The sequence below is a fragment of the Scyliorhinus canicula genome, chromosome 19 (genome assembly GCF_902713615.1).
Source record: "Scyliorhinus canicula chromosome 19, sScyCan1.1, whole genome shotgun sequence".
NCBI classification, from domain to species: domain Eukaryota; kingdom Metazoa; phylum Chordata; class Chondrichthyes; order Carcharhiniformes; family Scyliorhinidae; genus Scyliorhinus; species Scyliorhinus canicula.
Window position 1 is genome coordinate 467,893 of NC_052164.1, and position 24,444 is coordinate 492,336.

General features: G+C 46.0%; 1 protein-coding gene across 1 annotated transcript in view; it reads left to right on the forward strand.

Moving 5' to 3' along the window:
- tubg1 (tubulin, gamma 1) overlaps nucleotides 1–24,444 on the forward strand; it is an 85,129-nt gene that overhangs the window by 55,022 nt on the left and 5,663 nt on the right. The window contains exons 8-10 of the mRNA XM_038779849.1: nucleotides 2,254–2,403; nucleotides 13,536–13,688; nucleotides 18,299–18,460. Coding sequence (XP_038635777.1) covers nucleotides 2,254–2,403; nucleotides 13,536–13,688; nucleotides 18,299–18,460 — 465 coding nt within the window. The remainder of the gene's footprint in view (nucleotides 1–2,253; nucleotides 2,404–13,535; nucleotides 13,689–18,298; nucleotides 18,461–24,444) is intronic.

Consider the following 24,444-nt stretch of genomic DNA (forward strand, 5'->3'; position numbering starts at 1 on the left):
CCGGAGTAATTGTTTCTAGATGCTTGCCCACCACTGATAAACCAACTGTAGTGGTTTTTGATTTCTCCTCTGAATCCCCCTAGATGATGATCTCTTGAGTTTACAACCTCCGCTCCCAAAACACTTTAAAATCCTCTCATAATTATGCTTTCCCTTAGTGCTTTGCATTCTGAAATCCAGTCCATGTTTTCCAAATAGCATTTTAAAACAAAGCTTCCGCTCTACTTTTAGAAGTGAATCCACTCCAGAATTTAGACCACCCCCTTTTAGGTGTGCTTTGTCTTAACTGCTTTTACACAAACTGAGATCGAGCCATCAATTTCCATAGTTATTTCAACCCCCATTTTACAGGCTGTAGTAAAATCTCCCAAACCTGAAAATCACTTTAGGTATCTTTCTGGTGTCTCATGCTCAAATGCCTTTTCAACTGTGTGGCTTTACTGAACAGATCTATGTTCTAGTACCTTTAATCTCAGACTTCTTGGAAACAACTCTTCATTTCATTTTATTTTGTTTCCTTAACTAGCTACTCTCCAGGTCTCTGCACTTGTTAATCATTACTCCATGGTATGGCTTTGTTTCTAGCAAAGCTGAGAGTGGCATGGCAGCACTGTGGTTAGCACTGTTGCCTCACAGCGCGAGGGACTCTGGTTTGATTCCGACCTTGGATGACTGCCTGTGCGGAGTCTGCATGTTCGTCCTGTGTCTGCGTGGGTTTCCTCCGGGTGCTCCGGTTTCCTCCCACAGTCCAAAGATGTGCAGGTTAGGTGGATTGGCCATGTTGAATTGCCCTATAGTGTGCAAAAGGATAGGTGGGGCTACAAGGATAGGGCGGGGTCTCGGTCTTATGCTCTTTCAGAGGAGTGGTGCAGACTCGGTGGGCTGTGAATGGCTTCCTTCTGCACTGTAGGGATTCTGTGACATGTTCCCTCGCTAGCCTAAACCAACTTCTCACAGAGCGGTGAGAGCTGCCTTCTCTCTCACTACCTATCTCCAACTGCCTACAAAGTAGCTAAACTAAAACTTCAAAGCTCCTCTACCTTAGAAGGCCGCAGTTGCTAAGCAACATCCACATTATATGGCCTTTATATATTCTGCACACCTTAGTCCTCTCTAAGCACAATAGAAACACAGTTGGAACTTAACCAACCCTCACACATACAAATGCCCTTGCCCAGCATGAACCAACTATAGATTTTGCCCTACCAGACACAACAACATTAAATTAAACACACTTAAAGCTATACCTTATTTCTGATGTTTCCCAAAACAAATCTAATTCCCTTAAAACTACCTATGTTTTCCTAACATATCCCAATTGATATTTGGGTCAAGCCCCATAGTTCTTGCATGTTGGTGCGATTTCCCAGCAGATTTGTTTCTCTGTCTCTCACTATTTGGAGGCCCACAGAATAGCTGCCAGGAATGCGGTCATACTCTTTTTACTTCTCGACTCTATCCAAATGGTTGCTGTTCTTAAAGGCATACAAACATAACAAATAGGAGCAGAAGTACACCATTTGGCCCTTCCAGTCTGCTCTGCCATTCAATGGCTGATCTATTTGTGTTTCAAATTCCACATTCACATTCATCCCCCACCTCAATAACATTCAGTGATCCCATCCCCACTCCATTCCTGAGGCAGAGCATTCCAACGTCGCACAGCCGTCTGGGGAACGAAAAGTTCTCCTCATCTCAGTCCTAAAAAGGTGACCCCTAACTTTAAAACAATGCAGTTCAGGACCCACCCACAGGAGGAAACATCCTTTCCATGTCCACCTAGTCGAGGCTTGTTGCAGATAGATATAAATTAGATAACGTTACAAAAGACATCACTCTTTCCAGCACTACATGTGTTCCCTAATCAGTACTGTCACACAAACATGGAACAGACTGCATAGGGAAGCAGCTATCAAGAGAAAAACTTGAAAGTATGTTCTGTTGTTGTGGGTGGCCAGGCAGTCACCTTGAAGGGGCTGCGTAGGGCAACAAACTGCGAAGGACTACGTAGAACAGCCAGAATTACCACACTTGCTTATTTTGTTCCTGAACCTGTTTCTACATTTGTTCTAATGAGGAAATGGTGCCTGCAGTTACTGTCTCCCAACACAGTCATTGCCAGAAAGTAACTTCTTTAAGTTGTGCTGAGCCGGTACTTTTGATGGGTTAAATTGATCTGCAGGGAAGCACGCTATAGTTTGCCATATCACTGCAGTGTGACCTTGCACAGTTGCTATGTGTTTTCTCTAATAGGTCTCCACCATCATGTCTGCAAGTACCACCACATTGAGGTACCCTGGATACATGAACAATGATCTGATCGGACTAATCGCATCCCTCATTCCCACTCCAAGACTTCACTTCCTTATGACAGGTTACACTCCACTTACTACAGACCAGTCGGTATGTGTTGATTGATTGATATGTATTTACTGTAATTAGATAAATGTTTAAATCATTATTACACATTTTAATTCATTCTTGGACTATGTGCACTGCTTTAATATTTAAATTGTAATTACTTTGATTTGCTAGTGAATTATATTTTAAGTCAGGATCCCCAATTTATTTGACATGGATTTCATGTGTTTAATCCACAGCATAGATGACATCACGCCATATTTGTCTTCAATAGTGCTGATTTTAAATATTCAAATATTGTGATCTTTACAAGCTAGTGTGCTAAACAGCTGGTTTGCGATGCAGATCAAGGCCAGCAGCGTGGCTTCGTTTCCCTTCCCTCAAAAGGGGAAAGCAGCCTATGGTTACCTGGGACTATGGCGACTTTACCTTCCCTTGGGGCAACCCGGTGGCACAGTGGTTAATAGGCGGTACAATGGCACAGTGGTTAGCACTGCAGGCTCACAACTCGAGGGACCCGGGTTCAATGTGGGCCTCTGGTGACTGTGTGGCGTTTGCATTTTCTCCCCGTGTATGCGTGGATTTACTCCGGGTACTCCGGTTTCCTCCCACAGTCTACAAATGTGCAGATTAGGTCGATTGCCCGCATTAAATTGCCCCTTAGTGTCCAAAGGTTAGGTGGGGTTACTGGATTCCGGGGATAGGATTGAGGAGTGGTCTTAAGTAGGCTGCTCTTTCAAGGGCTGGTTGTAGACAAGATGGGCCGGATGGCCTCCTTTTGCACTATGCATTCTATGATGATTCTTTGGGCACTGTTAGTGGCTAATGTTTGGAAGCTCGCTGCCATAGCAGCAGCTTTGCTGTGTCTATAATATTGCTATTGTCCTCATGATTGTCTTTTTAAAAAATATATATTTTATTTTTTTTCCAATTAAGGGTCAATTTAGCGTGGCCAGTCCACCTGCTCTGCACATCTTTGGGTTGTGGGGGTGAGACCCACACAGATACGGGAGAATGTGCAAACTCCACACGGACAGTGACCCGGGGCCAGGATCAAACCCCGGTCGTCAGCGCTGTGAGGCAGCAGTGCTAACCACTGCACCAAAGTGCTGCCCATGGCTTTTTTGTTATTCGTTGATGGGATGTGGGCATTGCTGGCTGGTCCAGCATTTATTGCCCATCCCGGAGGGCATTTAAGATGCAAGAACATTGCTATGGGTCTGAAGTCACATGTAGGTCAGACCAGGTAATGACGGCAGATTTTCTTCCCGAAAGGACCAGAACTGGAAAAAATTCCAGTTTAAATTTCACCATCTGCAGTGGGGGCATTCAAACCCGGGTCCCCCAGAGCATTATCCTGGAGCACGGTAGCACAGTGGTTAGCACTGTTGCTTCACTGGCTTGTTTCCCGGCTTGATTCACTGTCTGTATGGGTTTCCTCCGGGTGCTCCGGTTTCCTCCCACAAGTCCCGAAAGACGTGCTGTTAGGTGAATTGGACATTCTGGATTCTCCCTCTGTGTACCTGAACAGGTGCTGGAATGTGGCGACTGGGGGATTTTCACAGTAACTTCATTGCAGTGTTAATGTAAGCCTTCTTGTGACAATAAAGATTATTATTATGTCTGGATTACTAATTCAGCAAAAATGCCACCGTGCCTTTGCCTCCCTATTAAATAACCGTTATAAAATTTAAATATATATTGCAGCACTGATATAATGGGCCAGGAATGATCCCATTCTATTTCCAAGTGGCAGGTTCCTGGACCGGAATTGACGCATCTTCAGGGTGCAGGATAATGTGATGTCTGCCACCTGGATGAATGCTAAACGTGCTTCAAACATGAACAATTTAACATTGGCTGCCTTTACAAATGGGCCAAGTTCATAGCATTTCATTTGTGCATTGAACCTAATCTGGAGCATTCCTATGAGTCCTATGTCGATAGCTCTACTGTACTGAACACTGGTATCCCGCTGGCAGCAGCAGGCATTTGGAGGATGGTGTCATTCAGCTGGATTCATCTCATTTTGTTAGGCTGCACTTCAACTGCTGCCCTCCCTACTCCCAAGCAAAGTTCCTGCACCTCGCCTGACCTTGCCCACTTTGTTGACAGATTATTGTGCCCCAGACTCAATAGCAACTTGCATTTATATAGCACCTTTAACATATGTAAAACATCCCAAGACTCTAGGGAAGTTTCTGACATAATAGTTAAAGCTCCAGTACCCTGGATCCTGAATGCTTATAAGACCATAGGACATAGGAAAAGAATTAGACCTTTCGGCCCATCGAGCCTTCTCTGCCATTTAATCATGGCTGATACGTTTCTCATCCCCGTTCTCCTGCCTTCACTCTATAACCCCGATCCCCTTATTAATCAATAACCTATCTATCTCTGTCTTAAAGACACTCAGTGATTTGGGTTCCACAGCCTTCTGCGGCAAAGAGTTCCACAGATTCCTCCTCAACTCAGTTTTAAAGGATCGTCCCTTCAGTCTGAGGCTGTGCCCTCTGGTTCTAGTTTTTCCTACTAATGAAAACATCCTCCCATGTCCACTCTATTCAGGCCTCTCAGTATCCTGTAAGTTTCAATAAGATCGTCCCCTCATCTTTCTAAACTCCCAACGAGTACAAGCCCAGTGTCCTCAACCGTTCCTCGAAAAATGGCGGCAAAATGGTTAGTACTGCTGCCTCAGCTCCAGGGTCCCAGGTTCAATTCTGGCCGCAGGTGACGGTCTGTTTGGGTTTTCTCCGGGTGCTCCGGTTTTCTCCCACAGTCCAAAGACGTGCAGGTTAGGTGGATTGGCCATGGTAAATTGCCCCTGAGCGTGCAACGGTGAGGTGGGGTCAGATTCCAGCATCCGCAGTAGTTAGGTGGGGTTGCTGGGTTACAGGGATGCGGTGGGGGGCATGGGCTTCAGTAGGGTTCTCTTTCCAAGCGCAGATTTGATGGGCCGAATGGCCTCCTTCTGCACTGTAAATTCTATGATTCTATGACGAGCTCTTTATTCCAGGGATCATTCTTGTGAACCTCCTCTGGACCCTTTTCCAGGGCCACCATATCCTTCCTTAGATATGGGGACCAAAACTGCTCCCAATACTCCAAATGGGGTCTGACCAGAGCCTTACAGCGCCTCAGTGTACATCCCTGCTCTTGTATTCTAGCCCTCTCAGCATGAATGCTAATATTGCATTTGCCTTCCTCACTGCCGGCCGAACCTGCACATTAACCTTCATAGAATCTTGAACTAGGATAAATCCCTTAATGCTTCTGATTTTCTCAGCCTTTTCACATTTAGAAAATAGTTGCAGCCTCCATTCCTCCTTCCAAAGTGCATAACTTCACACTTTTCCACATTGTACTCCATCAGCCACTTTGTCCACTCTCCTAGGCAGCCCCCCGCTTCCTCAATATTACCTGTCCCTCTGCATGTAAAAAAATCATTTTGGGGATGTGGGCGTTGCTGGTTAGGCCAGCATTTATTGCCCATCCCTAGTAGCCCTTCAGAAGGTGGTGGTGAGTTGCCTTCTTGAACCACTGCAGTAACTGAGGTGTAGGTACACCCACAGTGCTGTTAGGGAGGGAGTTCTAGGATGTTGCCGCAGCGACAGTGAAGGAACGGTGATATATTTCTAAGTCAGGGTGGTGAGTGACTTGGAGGGGAACCTCCAGGTGGCGTGGTTCCCAGGTATCTGCTGCTCTTCTTCTAGATGGTAGTGGTCATGGGTTTTTATCTTTGTATCATCTATAAACTTGCCAACAGTGCCCTCAGTTCCTTCTTCCAGATTGATAATGTATGTTGTGAAAAGTTGTGGTCCCAGCTCCGACCCTGAGCAAGCCACTCGTCACCGGCTACCAACCTGAAAAAGACCCCTTTATCCCCACTTTCTGCCAATCAGCCAATCCTCTATCCATGCCAGGATCTTATCCTTAACATCATGAGCTCTTAACTTTTTTAACAGCCTCCTATAGGGCACCTCGTCAAGGCCTTCTGGAAATCTAAATAGATCGCGTCCACTGTTTCTCCTTTGTCTAACTTCCTTGTTGCCTCCTAAAAGAATTCAAACAGATTTGTCAGACATGACCTCCCCTTGATGAAGCTGCGCTGACTCAGTCCTATTTCACCAAGCACTTCTAAGCACTCTGCAATCTCATCCTTAATAATAGACTCTAAAATCTTACCAACAACCGAACTTGGGCTACCCGGTCTACAATTTCTGCCTCCCTCCCTTCTTAAACAGGGGTGTTACATTTGCCATTTTCCAGTCCTCTAGGACCCTTCCTGCCTCCAGTGATTCCTGAAAGATCACCACCAATGCCTCCACAATCTCCTCCGCTATCTCCTTTAGACCTCTGGGGTGTAGTCCATCAGGTCCAGAACCCTCTCCTGAGTGATGGTCACTTCGCTCACCTCTGCTCCCTGATTCTCCTGGAGCTCTGGCATCCCACTGGTGTCTTCCACCTTGATGCAAAGTAACTATTCAGTTCCTCTGCCATTTCCTTTTTTCCTATTATTACTTCTCCAGTTGTCCATTGTCTATTCTTGTCTCTCTCATCTTTTATATATTGAAAAAAACTCTATCTTCTTTTATATTACCAGCTAGCTTACACTCATATTTCATCTTCTCTCCCCTTATTGCTTTTTTAGTTGTCCTCTGCTTGCTTTCAATGGCTTCTCGATCCTCTGGCTTCCCACTAATTCTTGCCACTTTGAATGCTTTTTCTTTTGCTTTTATGCTGTCCCTGACTTCCCTTGTCAACCATGGATGCCTTGTCCTCCCCTTAGCATGTTTCCTTCTCCTTGGGATGAATTTCTGTTGTGCCTCCCGAATAACCCCCAAAAACTCCTGCCATTGCTGTTCCACTGTCTTTCCTGCTAGACTCCCTTTCCAATCAACTCTAGCCAGCTCCTCCCTCATGTCTTTGTAGTTACCCTTATTTAATTGTAATACCGTCACATCTGATTGCAGCTTCTCTCCCTCAAACTGCAGGGTAAATTCTATCATATTATGGTCACTGCCCCTAAGGGTTCCTTCACCTAAAGTTCCCTAATCTAGTCTGCCTCATTACACATCACCCAATCCATAATTGCTTGTTCCCTCGTTTATCACAAGCTGCTCCAAAAAACCATCTCGTAGACATTCCACAAAATTCCTTTCCTTGGGATCCGCTACCAACCTGATTTTCCCAGTCCACCTGCATATTGAAGCCCCCATGATTATTGTAATATTGCCTTTTTTATATGCCTTTTCTATCTCCTGATTTGTTTTCTGCCCCACATCCTGACTACTGCTGGGGAGCCTGTACACAACTCCCATCAGGTCTTTTTACCTTTGCAATTCCTCAACTCTACCCACAGAGATTCTATGCCTTCTGATCCTACATCGCTTCTTGCTATCGATTTAACTTCATTCCTTACTAACAATGTAACCCCGCCCCCTTTGCCCATCTGCCTGTCCTTTCGCTAGGACACGTATCCCTGTATATTTAGATCCCATCCCCTTGCAGCCACATCTGTGATGCCCACAACATCGTACCGGCCAATTTCAATGTGCGCAACAAGCTCATTTACCTTATTCCGTATACTGTACGCATTTAGGTACAACACCCTCAGTTCTGTGTTGATCACCTCCCTTCTCATATTTGTCCCTTTTTTTGCTCTGCCCGAAGTTAGATTCCTGCCATCTTCTATAGTCTCTGTTCTGGAAACTTTACTAACCTCTCCTGAGCCCTCTGCCTTTTTAACTAGTTTAAAGTCCTCGTCATTAACCTGTACTTCTACCTTCTCCTTTAACTTTGATTTTCTAATTCTTCACACAACTGAACCCTCTTCCCCCACTATTTTAGTTTAAAGCTCTATCTACAGCCCTAGTTAAGTGATTCACCAAGACTCTGGTCCCAGCATGATTCAAGTGAACACTGTCCCATCGGAACAGGTCCCCTCTTCCCCAGTATTGCTGGCAATGTCCCATGAATTCAAACCCATTCCTTCCCACACCAATCTTTGATCTTATTGACCCTGTGCCAATTAGCTTGTGGCTCAGGTAGTAAGCCAGAGATTATTACCTTTTTGGTTCTGCTTTTAAATTTGGCTCCTAGCTGTTCATATTCCCTTAGCAGAACCTCTGTCCTTGTTCTACCTATGCAGCACATTGTTTTCATTGGTCAGTATTTGATAAACAATTATATTCATCTGGATGTTGCAGAGAAAGAAAAACGTGTAAGAAATCTGCTTTGCTGCACATGTGCCAGTGTGTGGTGTGTTTTAGTCTTTCTTCAGTGTTGTGCATTTGAAGCTGATTTTATTTGGTGTTTGGGATCAGCTAATGTTTGATGTAGCTCCTTTAAAAACTTAATTTCAGAAGATCAAAGTGTTAACATAGAACATTACAGCGCAGTACAGGCCCTTCGGCCCTCGATGTTGCGCCGTCCTGTGAAACCCCTCTAAAGTCCCTCTACACTATTCCCTTCTCGTCCATATGCCTATCCAGTAACCATTTGAATGCGTTTAGTGTTGGCGAGTCCAATACTGTTGCAGGCAGGGCATTCCACGCCCTTACTATCTGAGTAAAGAACCTACCTCTGACATCTGTCCTATATCTATCTCCCCTCAATTTAAAGCTATGTCCCCTCGTGCTGGACATCACCATCCGAGGAAAAAGGCTCTCGATGTCCACCCTGTCTAATCCTCTGATCATCTTGTATGCCTCAATTAAGTCACCTCTTAACCTTCTGCTCTCTAATGAAAACAGCCTCAAGTCCTTCAGCCTTTCCTCATATGATCTTCCCTCCATACCAGGCAACATCCTTGTAAATCTCCTCTGTACCCTTTCCAATGCTTCCACATCCTTCCTATAATGTGGCGACCAGAACTGCATGCAATACTCCAAATGCGGCCGCACCAGAGTTTTGTACAACTGCAACATGACCTCATGGCTCCAAAACTCAATTCCTCTACCAATAAAAGCTAACACACCGTACACCTTCTTAACAACCCTCTCAACCTGGGTGGAAACTTTCAGGGAACTATGGACATGGACACCGAGATCTCTCTGCTCGTTCACACTACCAAGAATCTTACCATTAGCCCATTACTCTGTCTTCCTGTTATTCTTTCCAAAATGAATCACTTCACACTTTTCTGCATTAAACTCCATTTGCCACCTGTCAGCCCAGCTCTGCAGCTTATCTATATCCCTCTGTAATTTGTAACATCCTCTGCACTGTCCACAACTCCACCGACTTTAGTGTCATCTGCAAATTTACTCACCCATCCTTCTACGCCCTCCTCCAGGTCATTTATAAAAATGACAAACAGCAGCGGCCCCAAAACAGATCCTTGCGGTACACCACTAGTAACTGGACACCAGTCAGAACATTTCCCATCAACCACCACCCTTTGTCTTCTATCAGCTAGCCAATTTCTGATCCAAACTGCTAAATCACCCTGAATCCCATGCCTCTGTATTTTCTGCAATAGCCTACCGTGGGGAACCTTATCAAACGCTTTACTGAAATCCATATACACCACATCAACTGCTTTACCCTCATCCACCTGTTTGGTCACCTTCTCGAAGAACTCAATGAGGTTTGTGAGGCACGACCTACCCTTCACAAAACCATGTTGACTATCTCTAATCAAATTATTCCTTTCCAGATGATTATACATCCTATCTCTTATAAACCTTTCTAAGACTTTTCCCACAACAGAAGTAACAGAAGAAGTGTTGGGATGGCATGACTGAGATAGTTGGGTTAGCAAACCCCAGTCCCCTTAAAAAGACCGGCAATGTGACTAACTTAGCATGTTTTAAGAATTTTTGATTATAGCAGGTGTTATCAAGGTCTGGAAAATGCTTGAAATCTGCAGAGTGGGTTGTGAAGAACTGGCCCTTTTTGGGTTTGAAGGCATTGTACTGCCAATTGAATCTCTCTGGTGGGAGATGAGCAGGCAGTGAATATTTTATGCTGACATGAAGACTTGAATGCTATCAATCGAGAAACCTTAAAAACAAAAACTGATTCAATTTGTACAATTATACTAATGCAGAATATGTCACAGATTCTTGTTCGTGCAATCCCCACACAAGGCAGACTTCACTCTGGACGCTGAAACTTTAGTCTCATTTCCTGTTTTTTGTGTGTACATGATATAGATGGTACGTTTAGAAGGCAGATTTCCAGATGTCTAAAAACTTTGGCATAATTGTTGTCAGCAAAATAGTGTAGATATTGGCAACCCATTTAATGGAGTAATACCCTTACTGAGAAATTCGGGGAAGCAGATTTTCTGACCTGCATTTTCAAAAGAATGGATACACACTGGTCCCAAGTATCAATTGTCTCAATTGACACATATTTCCACCTCTTTAGTCAGAAGGAGTGGCCAAAAGATTTATGCGGTAGAGGTAGATGTAATTTCTGTGAGTTAAGCTGCACATTAATGAACTCTAAGTCATTTTAAAGCTGATAACTTGCATTGTATAATTGTTAATACACATGGAGGTACATGGGGTTGGAGAGCAGTGAGCAGGTGGACACTGACAATTGGACCTACCAACAGTTGGTGGCAGAGTTGGAGGGTTTTGGTAGAGGTCAAGAACAGCAGAAGATAAGGGGAGCCCAGCAACAACGTTACCCTGGCTGAACAGATTGGTGGTGAGGTGGCATCACTGCATGAAAGAGATGGCTGGTGGTGGCGGGGAGGATGCTGTTTCTGTCTCAACAGGATGGATGATCCCTACCAAGTTCAGAGGGGATGGGCGAACCAAGTTCAAGGTGGCTGGAGGAGGCTTTGAGAGAGGTTTGGTCACAGGACTGTTTATCAGATAAATCTTGCACCCCAATCCCCCAACCACCACCTTCAATACTACAGTAAATGGAACTCCTTTGGGAGACACCCGACCCTTCTGTAGCATCACTAGCTGCAGTAGAACAACTGACATGTGCATCTGTAGAACTGTGAGCAGAATGGATGCCTTGTTGCGGAAAGATAATTGAAGTCATTTAGAATGTACAATATGGATTTGTCACCGTACCAAAAGGTGAAAGATTATACTTGCAAGGGACGTGTGAAACTGGGACAGATTCCCCTGGAACTCGAGGAAAATAGGGTGTTGCATATATTTGAATGCAATTTTTCAAAATTTGTTTTCAGAGCCTGGATCTACTTTGTGTAACTGGTTGATCCATGCTGTTAGTTCTGGGTCAGATTGTACGATTCTTAACTCGAATTGCAAGGTTTGTAGGTCCCAGCCCACTCTAAAGAAGCACAAAATTGAGGCTGGCACCCGCAGTGCTGCCATCTTTCAGTTAAGACATTAAACTGAGGCCCCTCAGTTGGGTATTAACGTTCCTGTGCTGGGGCGAGTGCTCTTGCAAACCACATAACTAGGGAAGTAACGAGGGCTATAAACTAGATGGAGGAAAATTGAGGTTCTGCTGAGGGGATATGTAGAAGCAGAAATATATGGCAACATTGCAAGGCAGCTAACTTCTCTTTGGACTTTCTCTTGTTTTTTATCTTTCTATTTTTGTTTAAAAACAGGATAGGATGTGGTGCATGTTTGAAAAACCCTTTTATGTAGGCATTTTTTTTAAATGACTCATCAAATTCTCTATGGATATATGTATAAAATATATATATACACACAAAAGATGTGTGTAACAGCATACAGTCGGGGAGAAGAAATAGAGGTTTTACAATATGAATAACGAGTTAAGAAAACATAGAACTTGATACAATTTCACATAGAAACATAGAAAGTACGAGCCCTTCAAACCTGCTCCACCATTGATTAAGAACATTGCTGATTATCCAACTTGATAGCCTAATCTCGCCGTCCCCCTATATCCTTTGATCCCTTTCGCCCAAAGTGCTATATCTATCTGCTCCTTGAAATCCTATCATATTTTGGTGTCAGCTACTTCCTTTAGTAACGAATTCCACAGGCTGCCGTTCTCTAGGTGAAGAAGATCTTGTTGAGGTTCTTGGTTCAAAACAGAAGTGCAGAATTAATTTAAAGTTTGTGACAACGCAGTAAGATGAGGTTGAGGTACATAGACTTTCCCTGCTTGGCAAGTGGTGGCCCGGGATCTCGGGAAATACAGGCTTTGAGGAGGGCTAGTTGAAGGCACTTGGTCAACCTTGGAGCCCAGCTGTCAGATATGTGTGTGTTGGGGTTAAATCAGCAGACTGTCCTGTGAGGCGAGAAATATATTAAAAACCTGGCCAAAGGCTTGAAGCATGTAATGTTGCCCATGTTAATTGCGGCTTAACAAGCAGTTTCTGTGCTTCTGGCCTAAATCCATTTCCCACCTTGGGAGTGAGGTGGTGGCTGTTAGCACATCTGCAGGTATAACAAGTTTCAAGGTCTCTCTCTTTACTATTGTCCAGGCTGGAGGAGCCATGTTGACTGCTAGTATTATTGTTTTGCGGATTATAATGTGCTCTTAAATGAGCTGTGTGATTACACAAACAGCTGTTGGAAATTGTCAGAAACTGACCAATCTATTGGATTATGTGATTTGTAGCAGCCATTTTGTAATTCGACAAATTCCATTTTTCAGTAAATAAAAATCAGTTTGATATGGTGATGGATGAGGTACCAATAAAGTGGGCTGCTTTGTCCTGGATGGTGTTGAGCTTCGAGTATTGTTGAAATTGCACTCGCGCAGGCAAGTGACAAGTATTCCATCACGCATCTGATTTGTGCTTTGTAGATGGTGGACAAGCTTTGGAGCATCAGGAGGTGAATTATTGGCAACAGAATTCCTAGCCTCTTACTGGCCGCCGTGTTTATTTGGCTGTTCCAGCTTAGTTTCTGGTCAATCGTAAACCCAAGATGTTAGAGAAAATAAGTTAATGTTGAAGCTGCAAAGATCAGACTATTTTGTGCACTGGTGAAAATTAAGATATGTTCCCAAATTCAGACCTTAATGGGACTACAGACAGGTGCTGGATAATGCAGCAGGTTTGGTAACAACTGTGGAGAGAAATAAATGTAACATTTCGAGTCCAACATGACTCTCCTTCGGCACTGTTATAGGTCTCTTGGTTCTTATTTCTCAGTGACTATGATGATGGTAAAGAAATGCTTCCATTTGAATTGATTCTGTGGGAAGTAGAAAGTGCCAGCTCCATTTCTAAGGCCTTCTGTATTCATTCTTAGATCCCAAGTGTGCGAAAAACAACAGTTCTGGACGTCATGCGAAGATTGTTGCAACCGAAAAATGTGATGGTGTCCACGGGTAGAGACAGACAAACTACTCATTGTTACATCGCAATTCTCAATATTATCCAGGGGGAGGTCGACCCCACTCAGGTAGGACTTCAAGCATTCTTTGTGAAAAGATGAAAGAAAAATAGTGCACATGTAGCACCATACCACATCCTGAAGGAATCCCAATGTCCTTCACAGTAAGAAGTCTTACAACACCAGGTTAAAGTCCAACAGGTTTATTTCAAATCACTAGCTTTCGGAGCGCAGCTCCTTCCTCAGGTGAGTGAAGAGGTAGGTTCCACAAACATTTATGAAGACAAAGTCAAAGATGCAAGACGATACTTTGAATGCGAGCATTTGCAGGTAATTAAGTCTTTATAGAGCCAGAGAGAGAGAGGTAACCGCAGGTTAAAGAGCTGTGAATTGTCTCAAGCTCTGTAAATAGTTAATGTGCTGGGGGGGGGGAGGGGGTTGGTGCTGTAGGGGGTATGGGATCAGAAACTCGGATGGGTCTCCAAAATTCCAAACAGTCTTGTTTAGCCTGAGACAGCCAAGGAGAGGGCTAGAAATGGAGTTTGTGGATTGATCTGAAGACTGGTCTTCCTAATATTTAACTGAAGAATTGCAGCTCCTCCCGGATTGGATGCTAGACGAGAAGACTTGACAGTTCAGACACAGTGGAGAATTGATGAGGTGATGGTGAGATTGAACTGGGTGCTGTCAGCTACATAACTTCTAATTGTGAAATAGGAGCAGGTTAATAAGGAGAGACTGTTGGAGGACTCCAGGGGCAATTATGCATTTCTTGTTCAAATGAGCTGCACCTTTTGTTAAATAATATTGTGCTGGTAAGTAGCTGTGAAATGTGACGGGATTAGAGTAATTTTTGCAAATCAGAAGATTAGGAAGGGGCTCTGTTTGTGGTTCAGTTTTGAGTGGACCTTGTACACTTGGTTCTGAAGGATGCTCTGAGCAAAGAGATGAAATCTGATTAAATTAATGCATAAATAAAAAAGTACATTAGCTAAGATTTTTTAAAGAAAAAGTACAATTGAAACACCTTATTTTAGTTCTTCATCATGATGACAATCCATTGCACTGAAACATCAGGTTTAATGTTCTTTGTTCCTTTTAGGAATTCTGTTTTTCTGAGTTATATGATCTTCCCACTCGGTCATTCTGTGTGAGTGAAATGTCAAACTGTTTGCTAATTTGGCAATGCACGGTATTGTCGAAAACCCAGTTCAGTAATCTTTGGAAATGTACCGCAGCTTGCAGTGCCTTTTCTATTTAAAAACGGAACTAAAGATACAATACCATAACTTCCGAGATCTCCAGAATTGGATTGGGAGGGTCCTGAGGCCCACAGATAAGGTTTGCATGGCACTTGCCCAGAAGTACAAACTGCTCCTTGGTAATTGCCCTGAACTGAGAACCATCTAAAACTGAGACTTAAATTAGAAATCTCAGATGGTTCTGACTCATGGGTAGCCACTGTACAGACCCAGTTCCGGGTGTTATGGGCCAGGGTTTAGAGAACCCCAGAGTGTATCATGGAGTTCACCTGACCCACAACTTTGAATAGATTGTGGTATGGGGAGCACACAGCCCACTCTACAGGTGCGGTACAACAGATATAAAAATTACTTTTTAAAGCAAAACAATGTTTATTCTATGAACTCAAGTTAACCTTTTTAAAACATACAGTGAACATCTTAGCAACCATCAATTCAAATACATCCCCAAAGAATACAACACCTTAATAACTTCCAAAACAATATCCAGAAGATAGAAGAAACACTTTTACCAGAAGCACATTGTGTTTACGTTCACTACTGAGAACATTTATATTTCTGAATTCACCAAATGATCAAGAGGTAGTCTTTTCATGGCAGAGAGAACAGCAATACACCTGCTCTGTCTGGCTTCAGCTCCACACTGAACAGGAAACTAAAACACACCCTGCAGCAAACAGCCTAAAACAAAAGTAAAAAACTGACAGACAGCCCAGCTCCACCCATTCTGACATCACTGCAATAGTAAACACCCATCTCTCAAAGGTACTCTCACCACAGACACCCACATACACACCCATCCAAAAACACCCATCTCCCAAAGGCACTCTCACATGACATGGGGCACGCCCCTCACCCCTGACTGCCCGTCCCATTGGCTCCCACCTGCCCCCGGAGTCTCCCATTAGCTTCCTCGGGGGATTCCGCTTACTTACATGAGACCCCCTCCCCCAAATGGGCCCAACTCGCACATTCCCCCCAGATCCGGTCTGACCTGCCCTCTGATTCCCCGCACCCGCTCCGATTTCTCCCACGCCCCAAAATCTCCGATTCCCCCCGACCTCCACTGGACAAGGGAATGGAAAATAGGCCACAGTTTCAGCGTCTGGACATAACGTGTGCATGGATACTAGGGAAGGTTAGAGCTTGGCTCGGTGCTTGCAGCTTCCCACTTGAATAATTTGCATTTTGGTTTCAGTGACGAAACAGCCAGTTGGTCGATACTTCAGGTTAATTTGTAATCATGGAGCCAAACTCCAGCAAGACCCAGCAGCTTCAGGAGGGAAGAAAATGAATATATCGCACAGAAATGGGAGAAATTCAAACTGCCAAATAAAGAACTGTGTCTGATTGGTGATACCTGTAGCAGATGGTAGTGTCGGCACGTGCTATGGTCACAGAGCTCGTGTTTTTATATTCGGGTTAATTTTAGATCTCTCCAGTTTATGGTCTATAGGAAGATGTGCTGACTTTTCTAATGACTCCGCATAAATGCTCCACCTAACAGCAATCATAAACACCAGAAATGTTTGAAATTTAATCCCTGTTCTGTGATCAGCTTGCTGATTTATACACTGATAGCAACTCGTCTGAGTCAGGTGAGGTCAGAGGCTGGTATTTCTGCAGTGAGTAACTCTCCTGATTCCCCAAAGCCTGTCCACCATGTACGTGGCACAAGTCAAGAGTAAGATGGAATATTCTCCACTTGCCTGGATAAGGGGCTGGTTTAGCTCACTGGGTTGTATCGCTGGCTTTTAAAGCAGACCAAGCAGGCCAGCAGCATGGTTCGATTCCCGTACCAGCCTCCCCGGACAGGCGCCGGAATGTGGCGAATAGGGGCTTTTCACAGTAACTTCATTGAAGCCTACTCGTGACAATAAGCGATTTTCATTTCATTAAGTGAAGCTCAAAAAACACAGCACCATGCAGGACAAAGCAACCTGCTTTTTTTTTTGCTCCTGGTATGTGGGCGTCGCTGGCTGGGCCAATGTTGCCCATCCATAATTACCCTTGAACTGAGTGGCTTGCTCAGCCATTTCAGATGGAAGTTAAGAGTCAACCACATTGCTGTGGGTCTGGAGTCACATGTAGGCCAGACCAGGTAAGGACAGCAGATTTCCTTCCCTAAAGGACAGTAATGTACCTGATAGGTTATTACAATTATTGACATTGGTCAACACTGGAGTTTTAATTCTATTTTTATTTAATTCAAATTTTACCATCTGCTGTGGTGGGAATCAAACCCGGATCCCTAAAGCATTCTCCTGAGTCTGTGGATTATTAGCCCAGTGACAATTCCATTATACCTCCTCTTGGTTGGCACCCAACCACCACAGCAAACATTTACTCCCTCAGCGCTGATGCATGTGTACTGTCTACAAGATGCACTGCAATAACTCAAGGCTCCTTCGACAGCACCTTTGAAACCTTTGACCTCTAACACCAAAGACAGGAGATGCATAGGAACCCCACCACCTGGAGGTTCCCCTCCAAGTCACTTACCATCCTGACTTGGAAATATATCAGCTGTTCCTTCACTGCTGCTGGGTCAAAATCCTGGATCTCTCTCCCTAACAGCACAGTGGATGAACCTACACATGAGCTGCAGCGATTCAAGAGGGCACCTCAACAGCACCTTCTCCTGGCCACTTGCTGGACAATACATGCTGACATAGCCAGTGGTGGCCATATCCCTTAAATGCTTAAAAAATATCAGAATGTTTGGGACTCTGCTCCAGGGCCTGAGCACATACTTGACTCTGACAAATTAATGTCACAGTGGGGGTGTCAGAGGGGCAATACCGAGGAGTGCGCTGGCCTGGTGGAGGGTCAATACCGAGGAGTGTGCTGGCCTGGTGGAGGGTCAATACCGAGGAGTGTGCTGGCCTGGTGGAGGGTCAATACCGAGGAGTGCGCTGGCCTGGTGGAGGGTCAATACCGAGGAGTGTGCTGGCTTGGTGGAGGATCAATACCGAGGAGTGTGCTGGCTTGGTGGAGGGGCAATACCGAGGAGTGCGCTGGCCTGGTGGAGGGTCAATACCGAGGAGTGTGCTGGCCTGGTGGAGGGGCAATACCGAGGAGTGTGCTGGCCTGGTGGAGGGTCAATACCGAGGAGTGTGCTGGCCTGGTGGAGGGTCAATACCGAGGAGTGTGCTGGCCTGGTGGAGGATCAATACCGAGGAGTGTGCTGGCCTGGTGGAGGGGCAGAGCTTGTTGCTTGGTGGGTGTAAAGAGAATGGGAAGTTTTCCCAGTACCCTCCGAAATAATCATCCCTTAACTAACACCAATAATCATTTGTTAAACTTTGCCATATGTTAATTGGCTTACTTACAGTAACTCTACTTCAACAAATGTTTTGAGATGTAATGGCACAGAGAGATTCAAAGTTTCCTGTCTCTGCTTTGTTCTTTAAATAGGTGCACAAGAGTCTACAAAGAATAAGGGAGCGGAAGCTGGCCAACTTCATTCCATGGGGACCAGCCAGTATACAGGTGGCGCTGTCACGGAAATCCCCTTACTTGCCTTCAGCGCATCGTGTCAGCGGACTCATGATGGCCAATCACACCAGCATTTCCTCTGTGAGTATCGGTACTGCATTAACTAATTTTACAAGCTGTCATATTTTAAGGCAAGTGAATATAGGGGCAATAAGTGAGCTTGATTCCTGTTGACTGGTGCATTTTTGCATTTGTTTTTCTGGTTGACTTGTGCAGATAATCGACCAAAATAAATGACCTAGAGTATAGTGTAATTTACAAACATGCACTATGCATAGTGGAAGGTGGTGTTGTTGTGATAATCTAGAAAGCCCAGGTTAATACTCAAAGGACAGCTGCTGACATTAAAATTCAATTAATAAAGATTGGTCACCGGAATAGTGACCATGAAACCATTATTGTAAAATCCCATCCGGTTCACTGTCTTTACCTAGTCTGGCAACGTATGATTCCACATCCCAGCAACCTGGTACTGCCCTCTGAAATGACATAGCAAGCCACTCTGATGTATTCAGCCGCTACAAAGAAAACAAGATTAAATATGTACTCTGGCTAGGCGACTTCAAAGTTCATCAGCAAGTGTGGCTCGGTAGTACCAGCAGAGACTAAGCTGGCCGGGTCCTAAAGGACATAGCTGCTAGACTGGGACTTCAGATGGTGAGGAAACCAACAACAGGAAAAAGCATATTTTTAAAAATTTGTCTTTTTATTGGCATTTTCAAAATTATATACATTGCCGTTCGTTTTCATTTATTGTACAGTCACAAAAGTTTCTTCTTAGGTTTCTCTATTTACAGTCTGGCGCAGTGTACAATCTCGCCCTCCCCCCGCTCCTCTCTCCTTAATTCCCTCCTCCTCCTCCCCCCCCCCCCCCCCCACCTTTTTTTCACTGCTGCTCCCCATTTTTCATTTTCCAACCTGCTCATTCGGGTTCTGGTCAAGTGGCTCTGTGTACCACTTTTAGCTGCATTAGGTTGAACCTCGCGCATATGGAGGTAGAGTTGACCCTGTGCAGTGCTTCGCTCCAGAATCCCCAGCCTATTTCGAACCCCAAGACTTCTTCCCATTTCCTCCTTGTCGTGCCCAGTTTGGTGTCAGCCCACTCCAGCAGTCGTTCGTACAGTTCCCTCTGCCTAGGATGTCTGCACCCAGCAGCTCTTATAATAGTGTCTATCATGGTGGTCGTGGGTATGTCCTTGTCTCCTTCCGTACAAAGGTTTTAGGCTGCAGGTATCTGAGTTTGTTGCCTTTAGCTAGTTGCTAAAGTTCTTCCAGTGTTGTGACCCTACCGTCAGTGTACAGGTCCCTGACTGTCAATGTCCTCCCCATCCTGTCTCCACCTTTTGAAGGTGACGTCGGTGAGTGCTGGTGTGAATCTGTGGTTATTGCAGATGGGGCTTTGTCGGACATTTCGATCAGTCCAAATTGCTGCAATAGTTGGTTCCACGTCTGGAGGGTGGCTATCACCACTGGGCTGCTGGCTTGTTTCTTGGGCGGGGATGGGAGTGCCGACGTGGCGAGGGCCCAGAGAGAGATGGCCTTGCAGGAACCCTCCTCCACACACACCCACTCAGCCTCTGGCTCCTTTATCCATCCATCGCTCTTTCTGCTGTCGCTGCCCAGTGGTAGAATTATAGGTTTGGGAGGGCTAGCCCTCCCTAGGTTTTTATTTTCTGTGGAAAAAGCATACTTTACCTCATCCTCACCATGTTGCCTGCCGCAGATGCATCTGTCCATGACATTATCAGTAGAAGTAACCTCAGAACAGTCACAGTAAAGTGATGGAAAGGGTCATCTAATAGTGCTATCAAATAGCAACTTGGCAATAACATACTCAAGGATTAGTTGGGGCAGCACGGTAGCATAGTGGTTGGCAAGTTGCTTCACAGGTTCCAGGGTCCCAGGTTTCGATTCCCGGCTTGGGTCTGTGCAGAGTCTGCACGTTCTCCCCGTATGTGCGTGGGTTTCCTCCGGGGTGCTCCGGCTTCCTCCCACAGTCCAAAGATGTGCAGGTTAGGTGGATTGGCCATGGCTAAATAGCCCCTTAGGGTCCAAAGGTTACGGTCCCCCTCCTTCTGCACTGTCAATTCTAGCACAGTTTGGCTTCGCCAGGGTCACTCAGCTCTTGACTTCATTACAGTCTTGGTTCAAATATTGGCAAACGGACCAAAGGTGAGGTGTGAGGGGGATGCCCCTTTGACATCAAGGAGCCCTTGCGAAGCTGGAATCAGGGGGAAAATCTCTGCTGTTTGGATTACATATGTGCTCCCTTGGGCTGATGAGTGGCAAGTAGCACAAGTGCCAGCCAATGACCATCTCCAACAGAAAAGGATCTAAGCACCACCCCTTGACATTCAATGGCGTTACCATCGCGGAATCCCCCACAATCAACATTCTGGGGGTTACCATTGGCCATGCTAAATTGCCAATTGGAAACTCAAATGGACCAGCCACATTAATACTGTGGCTACCAGAACAGGTCAAAGGCAAGGAATCCTGTGGCATGTAACTCCCTCCTGATTCCCCAAAGCCTGTCCACCATCTGCAAGGCACAAGTCAGGAGTGTGATAGAATACTCTACACTTGCCTGGATGAGCGCAGCTCCAACAACACTTGAGAAGCTCGACACCAGCCAGGACAAAGCAGCCTGCTTGATTGCTCCCCCTTCCACAAACATTCAAACTCTCCACTGATGAACACTGGCAGCCGTGTGTACCATCTACAAGATGCACTGCAGCAACTCACCAAGGTTCCTCAGACAGCACCTTCCAAACCCACATTCACTACCATCTAAAATGACAAGAGCAGCCGATACCTGGGAACCCCACCACCTGGAAGTTCTACCTTCACTGGGTCAAAACCCTGGAACGCCTTTTCTAAAAGCACTGTGGGTGTACCTGAGCCTCCAGGACTGCAGCGGTTCAAGAAGGCAGCTTAGCACCTTCTGAAGGGCAACTAGAGATGGACATTGATAACTGGCCAAGTCAATGATGCTCACATCCCATAAATTAATTTTTAAAATCAGTACGCCATGTTGAATACCACTTGGAGGAAGTACCGAGGGTGGCAAGGGTGCAGAATGTATTCTGGTGGGAACTTCAATGTCCATCACCAAGAGTGGTTTAGTAGCACCACTACAGACTGAGCCTTAAAGGACATAGCTGCTAAACTGGGTCTGCAGTGGGTGGTGACGAAACCAACGAGAAGGAAAAACATACTTCACTTCGGTCCTCACCAATTTACCTATCATGTATTCCCGTACAAGCCTCCCCGGACAGGTGCCGGAATGTGGCGACTAGGGGCTTCTCACAGTAACTTAATTGAAGCCTACTCGTGACAATAAGCGATTTTCATTCCATTTCATTTTTCATTATTGTATCTGTTCCCATCTCCACATTGAGCATATCCTCCATTGTGTTGTGCTGTATGCCACCATCATGAAATCTACCCGACAACATGGAATATTATCTATGTATGTTCTGTACACAAAACAGGACAAATCCAACCTGAGCAATTACCACCAACAACCTCACTGACACTCGGTTTGGGTTTGTTAACCTCACTGACACTCGGTTTGGGTTTGTTAACCTCACTGACACTCGGTTTGGGTTTGTTAACCTCACTGACACTCGGTTTGGGTTTGTTAACCTCACTGACACTTGGTTTGGGTCAGTTGACAACCTCACTGACACTCGGTTTGGGTTTGTTAACCTCACTGACACTCGGTTTGGGTCAGTTGACAACCTCACTGACACTCGGTTTGGGTCAGTTAACAACCTCACTGACACTCGGTTTGGGTTTGTTGACAACCTCGCTGACACTCGGTTTGGGTTTGTCGACAACCTCACAGACACTCGGTTTGGGTTTGTTAACCTCACTGACACTCGGTTTGGGTTTGTTAACCTCACTGACACTCGGTTTGGGTTTGTTAACCTCACTGACACTCGGTTTGGGTTTGTTAACCTCACTGACACTCGGTTTGGGTTTGTTTTTTTTTTTAAATAATTTTTATTGAATTTTTCAAAATACAAACATTTTAACCCCCCCTACATTTACATTTAAATTATAGCAAAACAAAGTCAAACCCCCCTACTTAACAAGAAAAAGAAAAAAAAATCCCCCCCCCCCCTACCCGCGCGTCCCCCCCCCCCGCCGGCGAACCGACAGTCAGACCAACTTATCATTTCTAGCAGCGTCCTCGGGCAGGCCTTGCCCGTGCCACCGCCGCTACCGTACTTCCTTCGTCGTTGTCCCCCCCCCCCCCCCCCCCCTCCCCTCCCGGGTTGCTGCTGTCATGGCCTCAGTTTCTATCTCTGATCCAAGAGGTCTAGGAAGGGTTGCCATCGCCTGGAAAACCCCTGCACCGACCCTCTCAGGGCGAATTTGATCCTTTCCAATTGGATGAAGTTTGCCATGTCGTTTAACCAGGTGTTAACACTCGGAGGCCTTTCGTCCCTCCACTGAATCAGGATCCTCCTCCGAGCCACCAAGGACGCAAAGGCTAATATTCCAGCCTCCCTCGCCTCCTGTACCCCCGGTTCCACCCCAACCCCGAAGATCGCAAGTCCCCATCCTGGCTTGACCCTGGACCCCACCACTCTCGACACCGTCCCTGCCACCCCCTTCCAGAACTCCTCCAGTGCCGGACATGCCCAAAACATATGTGCATGATTCGCAGGGCTTCCCGAACATCTAATACACCTGTCTTCACCCCCGAAAAACCGACTCATCCTTGTCCCCGTCATGTGGGCTCTATGCAGTACCTTAAATTGAATGAGACTTAGTCTCGCACATGACGACGACGAGTTGACCCTCTCCAGGGCGTCTGCCCATGTCCCGTCCTCTATCTGTTCCCCCAGCTCTAACTCCCACTTATCTTTCAGCTCCTCTACTGGTACCTCCTCCACCTCCTGCATAATCTTATAGATGTCCGAGATCTTCCCCTCCCCGACCCAGACCCCTGATAGCACCCTATCACTCACCCCCCTGTCGGGGAGCGCGGGGAACCCCGCTACCTGTCGTCTGGCAAATGCCTTCACTTGGAGGTACCTGAACGTGTTCCCCGGGGGGAGCCCAAATTTCTCCTCCAGCTCTCCCAGGCTCGCAAACCTCCCCTCTATAAACAAGTCCCTCAGTTGTCTAATACCCGCCCTCTGCCAGCTCTGGAATCCCCCTCCTGTGTTTCCCGGCGCAAATCTGTGGTTCCCTCTTAGTGGTGCCCCTATCAGACCTCCCACTTCCCCCCTGTGTCGCCTCCACTGCCCCCAGATCTTGAGGGTGGCCGCCACCACCGGGCTCGTGGTATACCTCGTGGGAGGGAGCGGCCATGGTGCCGTTACCAGTGCCCCTAAGCTTATGTTGCCGCAGGACGCCCTCTCCATGCGCTTCCAGGCTGCCCCCTCCCCTTCCATCATCCACTTTCGTACCATCGATGTATTTGCCGCCCAGTAATATCCTGAAAGGTTGGGTAACGCCAGCCCTCCACTATCCCTACTCCGCTCCAAAAAGACCCTTCTAACTCTCGGGGTGCCATGTGCCCACACATACCCCATGATACTACTCGTTACCTTCTTGAAAAAGGCCCTGGGGAGGAAGATGGGCAGACACTGGAACAAAAACAAGAACCTCGGGAGGACCGTCATTTTAACTGACTGCACCCTCCCTGCCAGCGACAGCGGCACCATGTCCCACCTCTTAAACTCCTCCTCCATCTGCTCCACCAGTCTGGAAAAGTTCAACTTGTGTAGGGTCCCCCAGTTCTTTGCCACCTGCACCCCCAAATACCTAAAACTTTTAACTGCTCTTTTGAAGGGGAGCCTCCCAATTCCCTCCCCTTGGTCTCCCGGGTGTATTACAAAGACCTCACTTTTCCCCAGATTTAATTTATATCCCGAAAAGTCCCCGAACTCCGCTAGTATCCCCATTACCTCCGGCATTCCCCCCTCCGGGTCTGCCACATACAACAACAAATCATCCGCATAGAGCGAGACCCGATGTTCCTCCCCACCCCTTGTCAGTCCTCTCCACCCCCCTGAACCCCTCAGTGCCATCGCCAACGGCTCAAT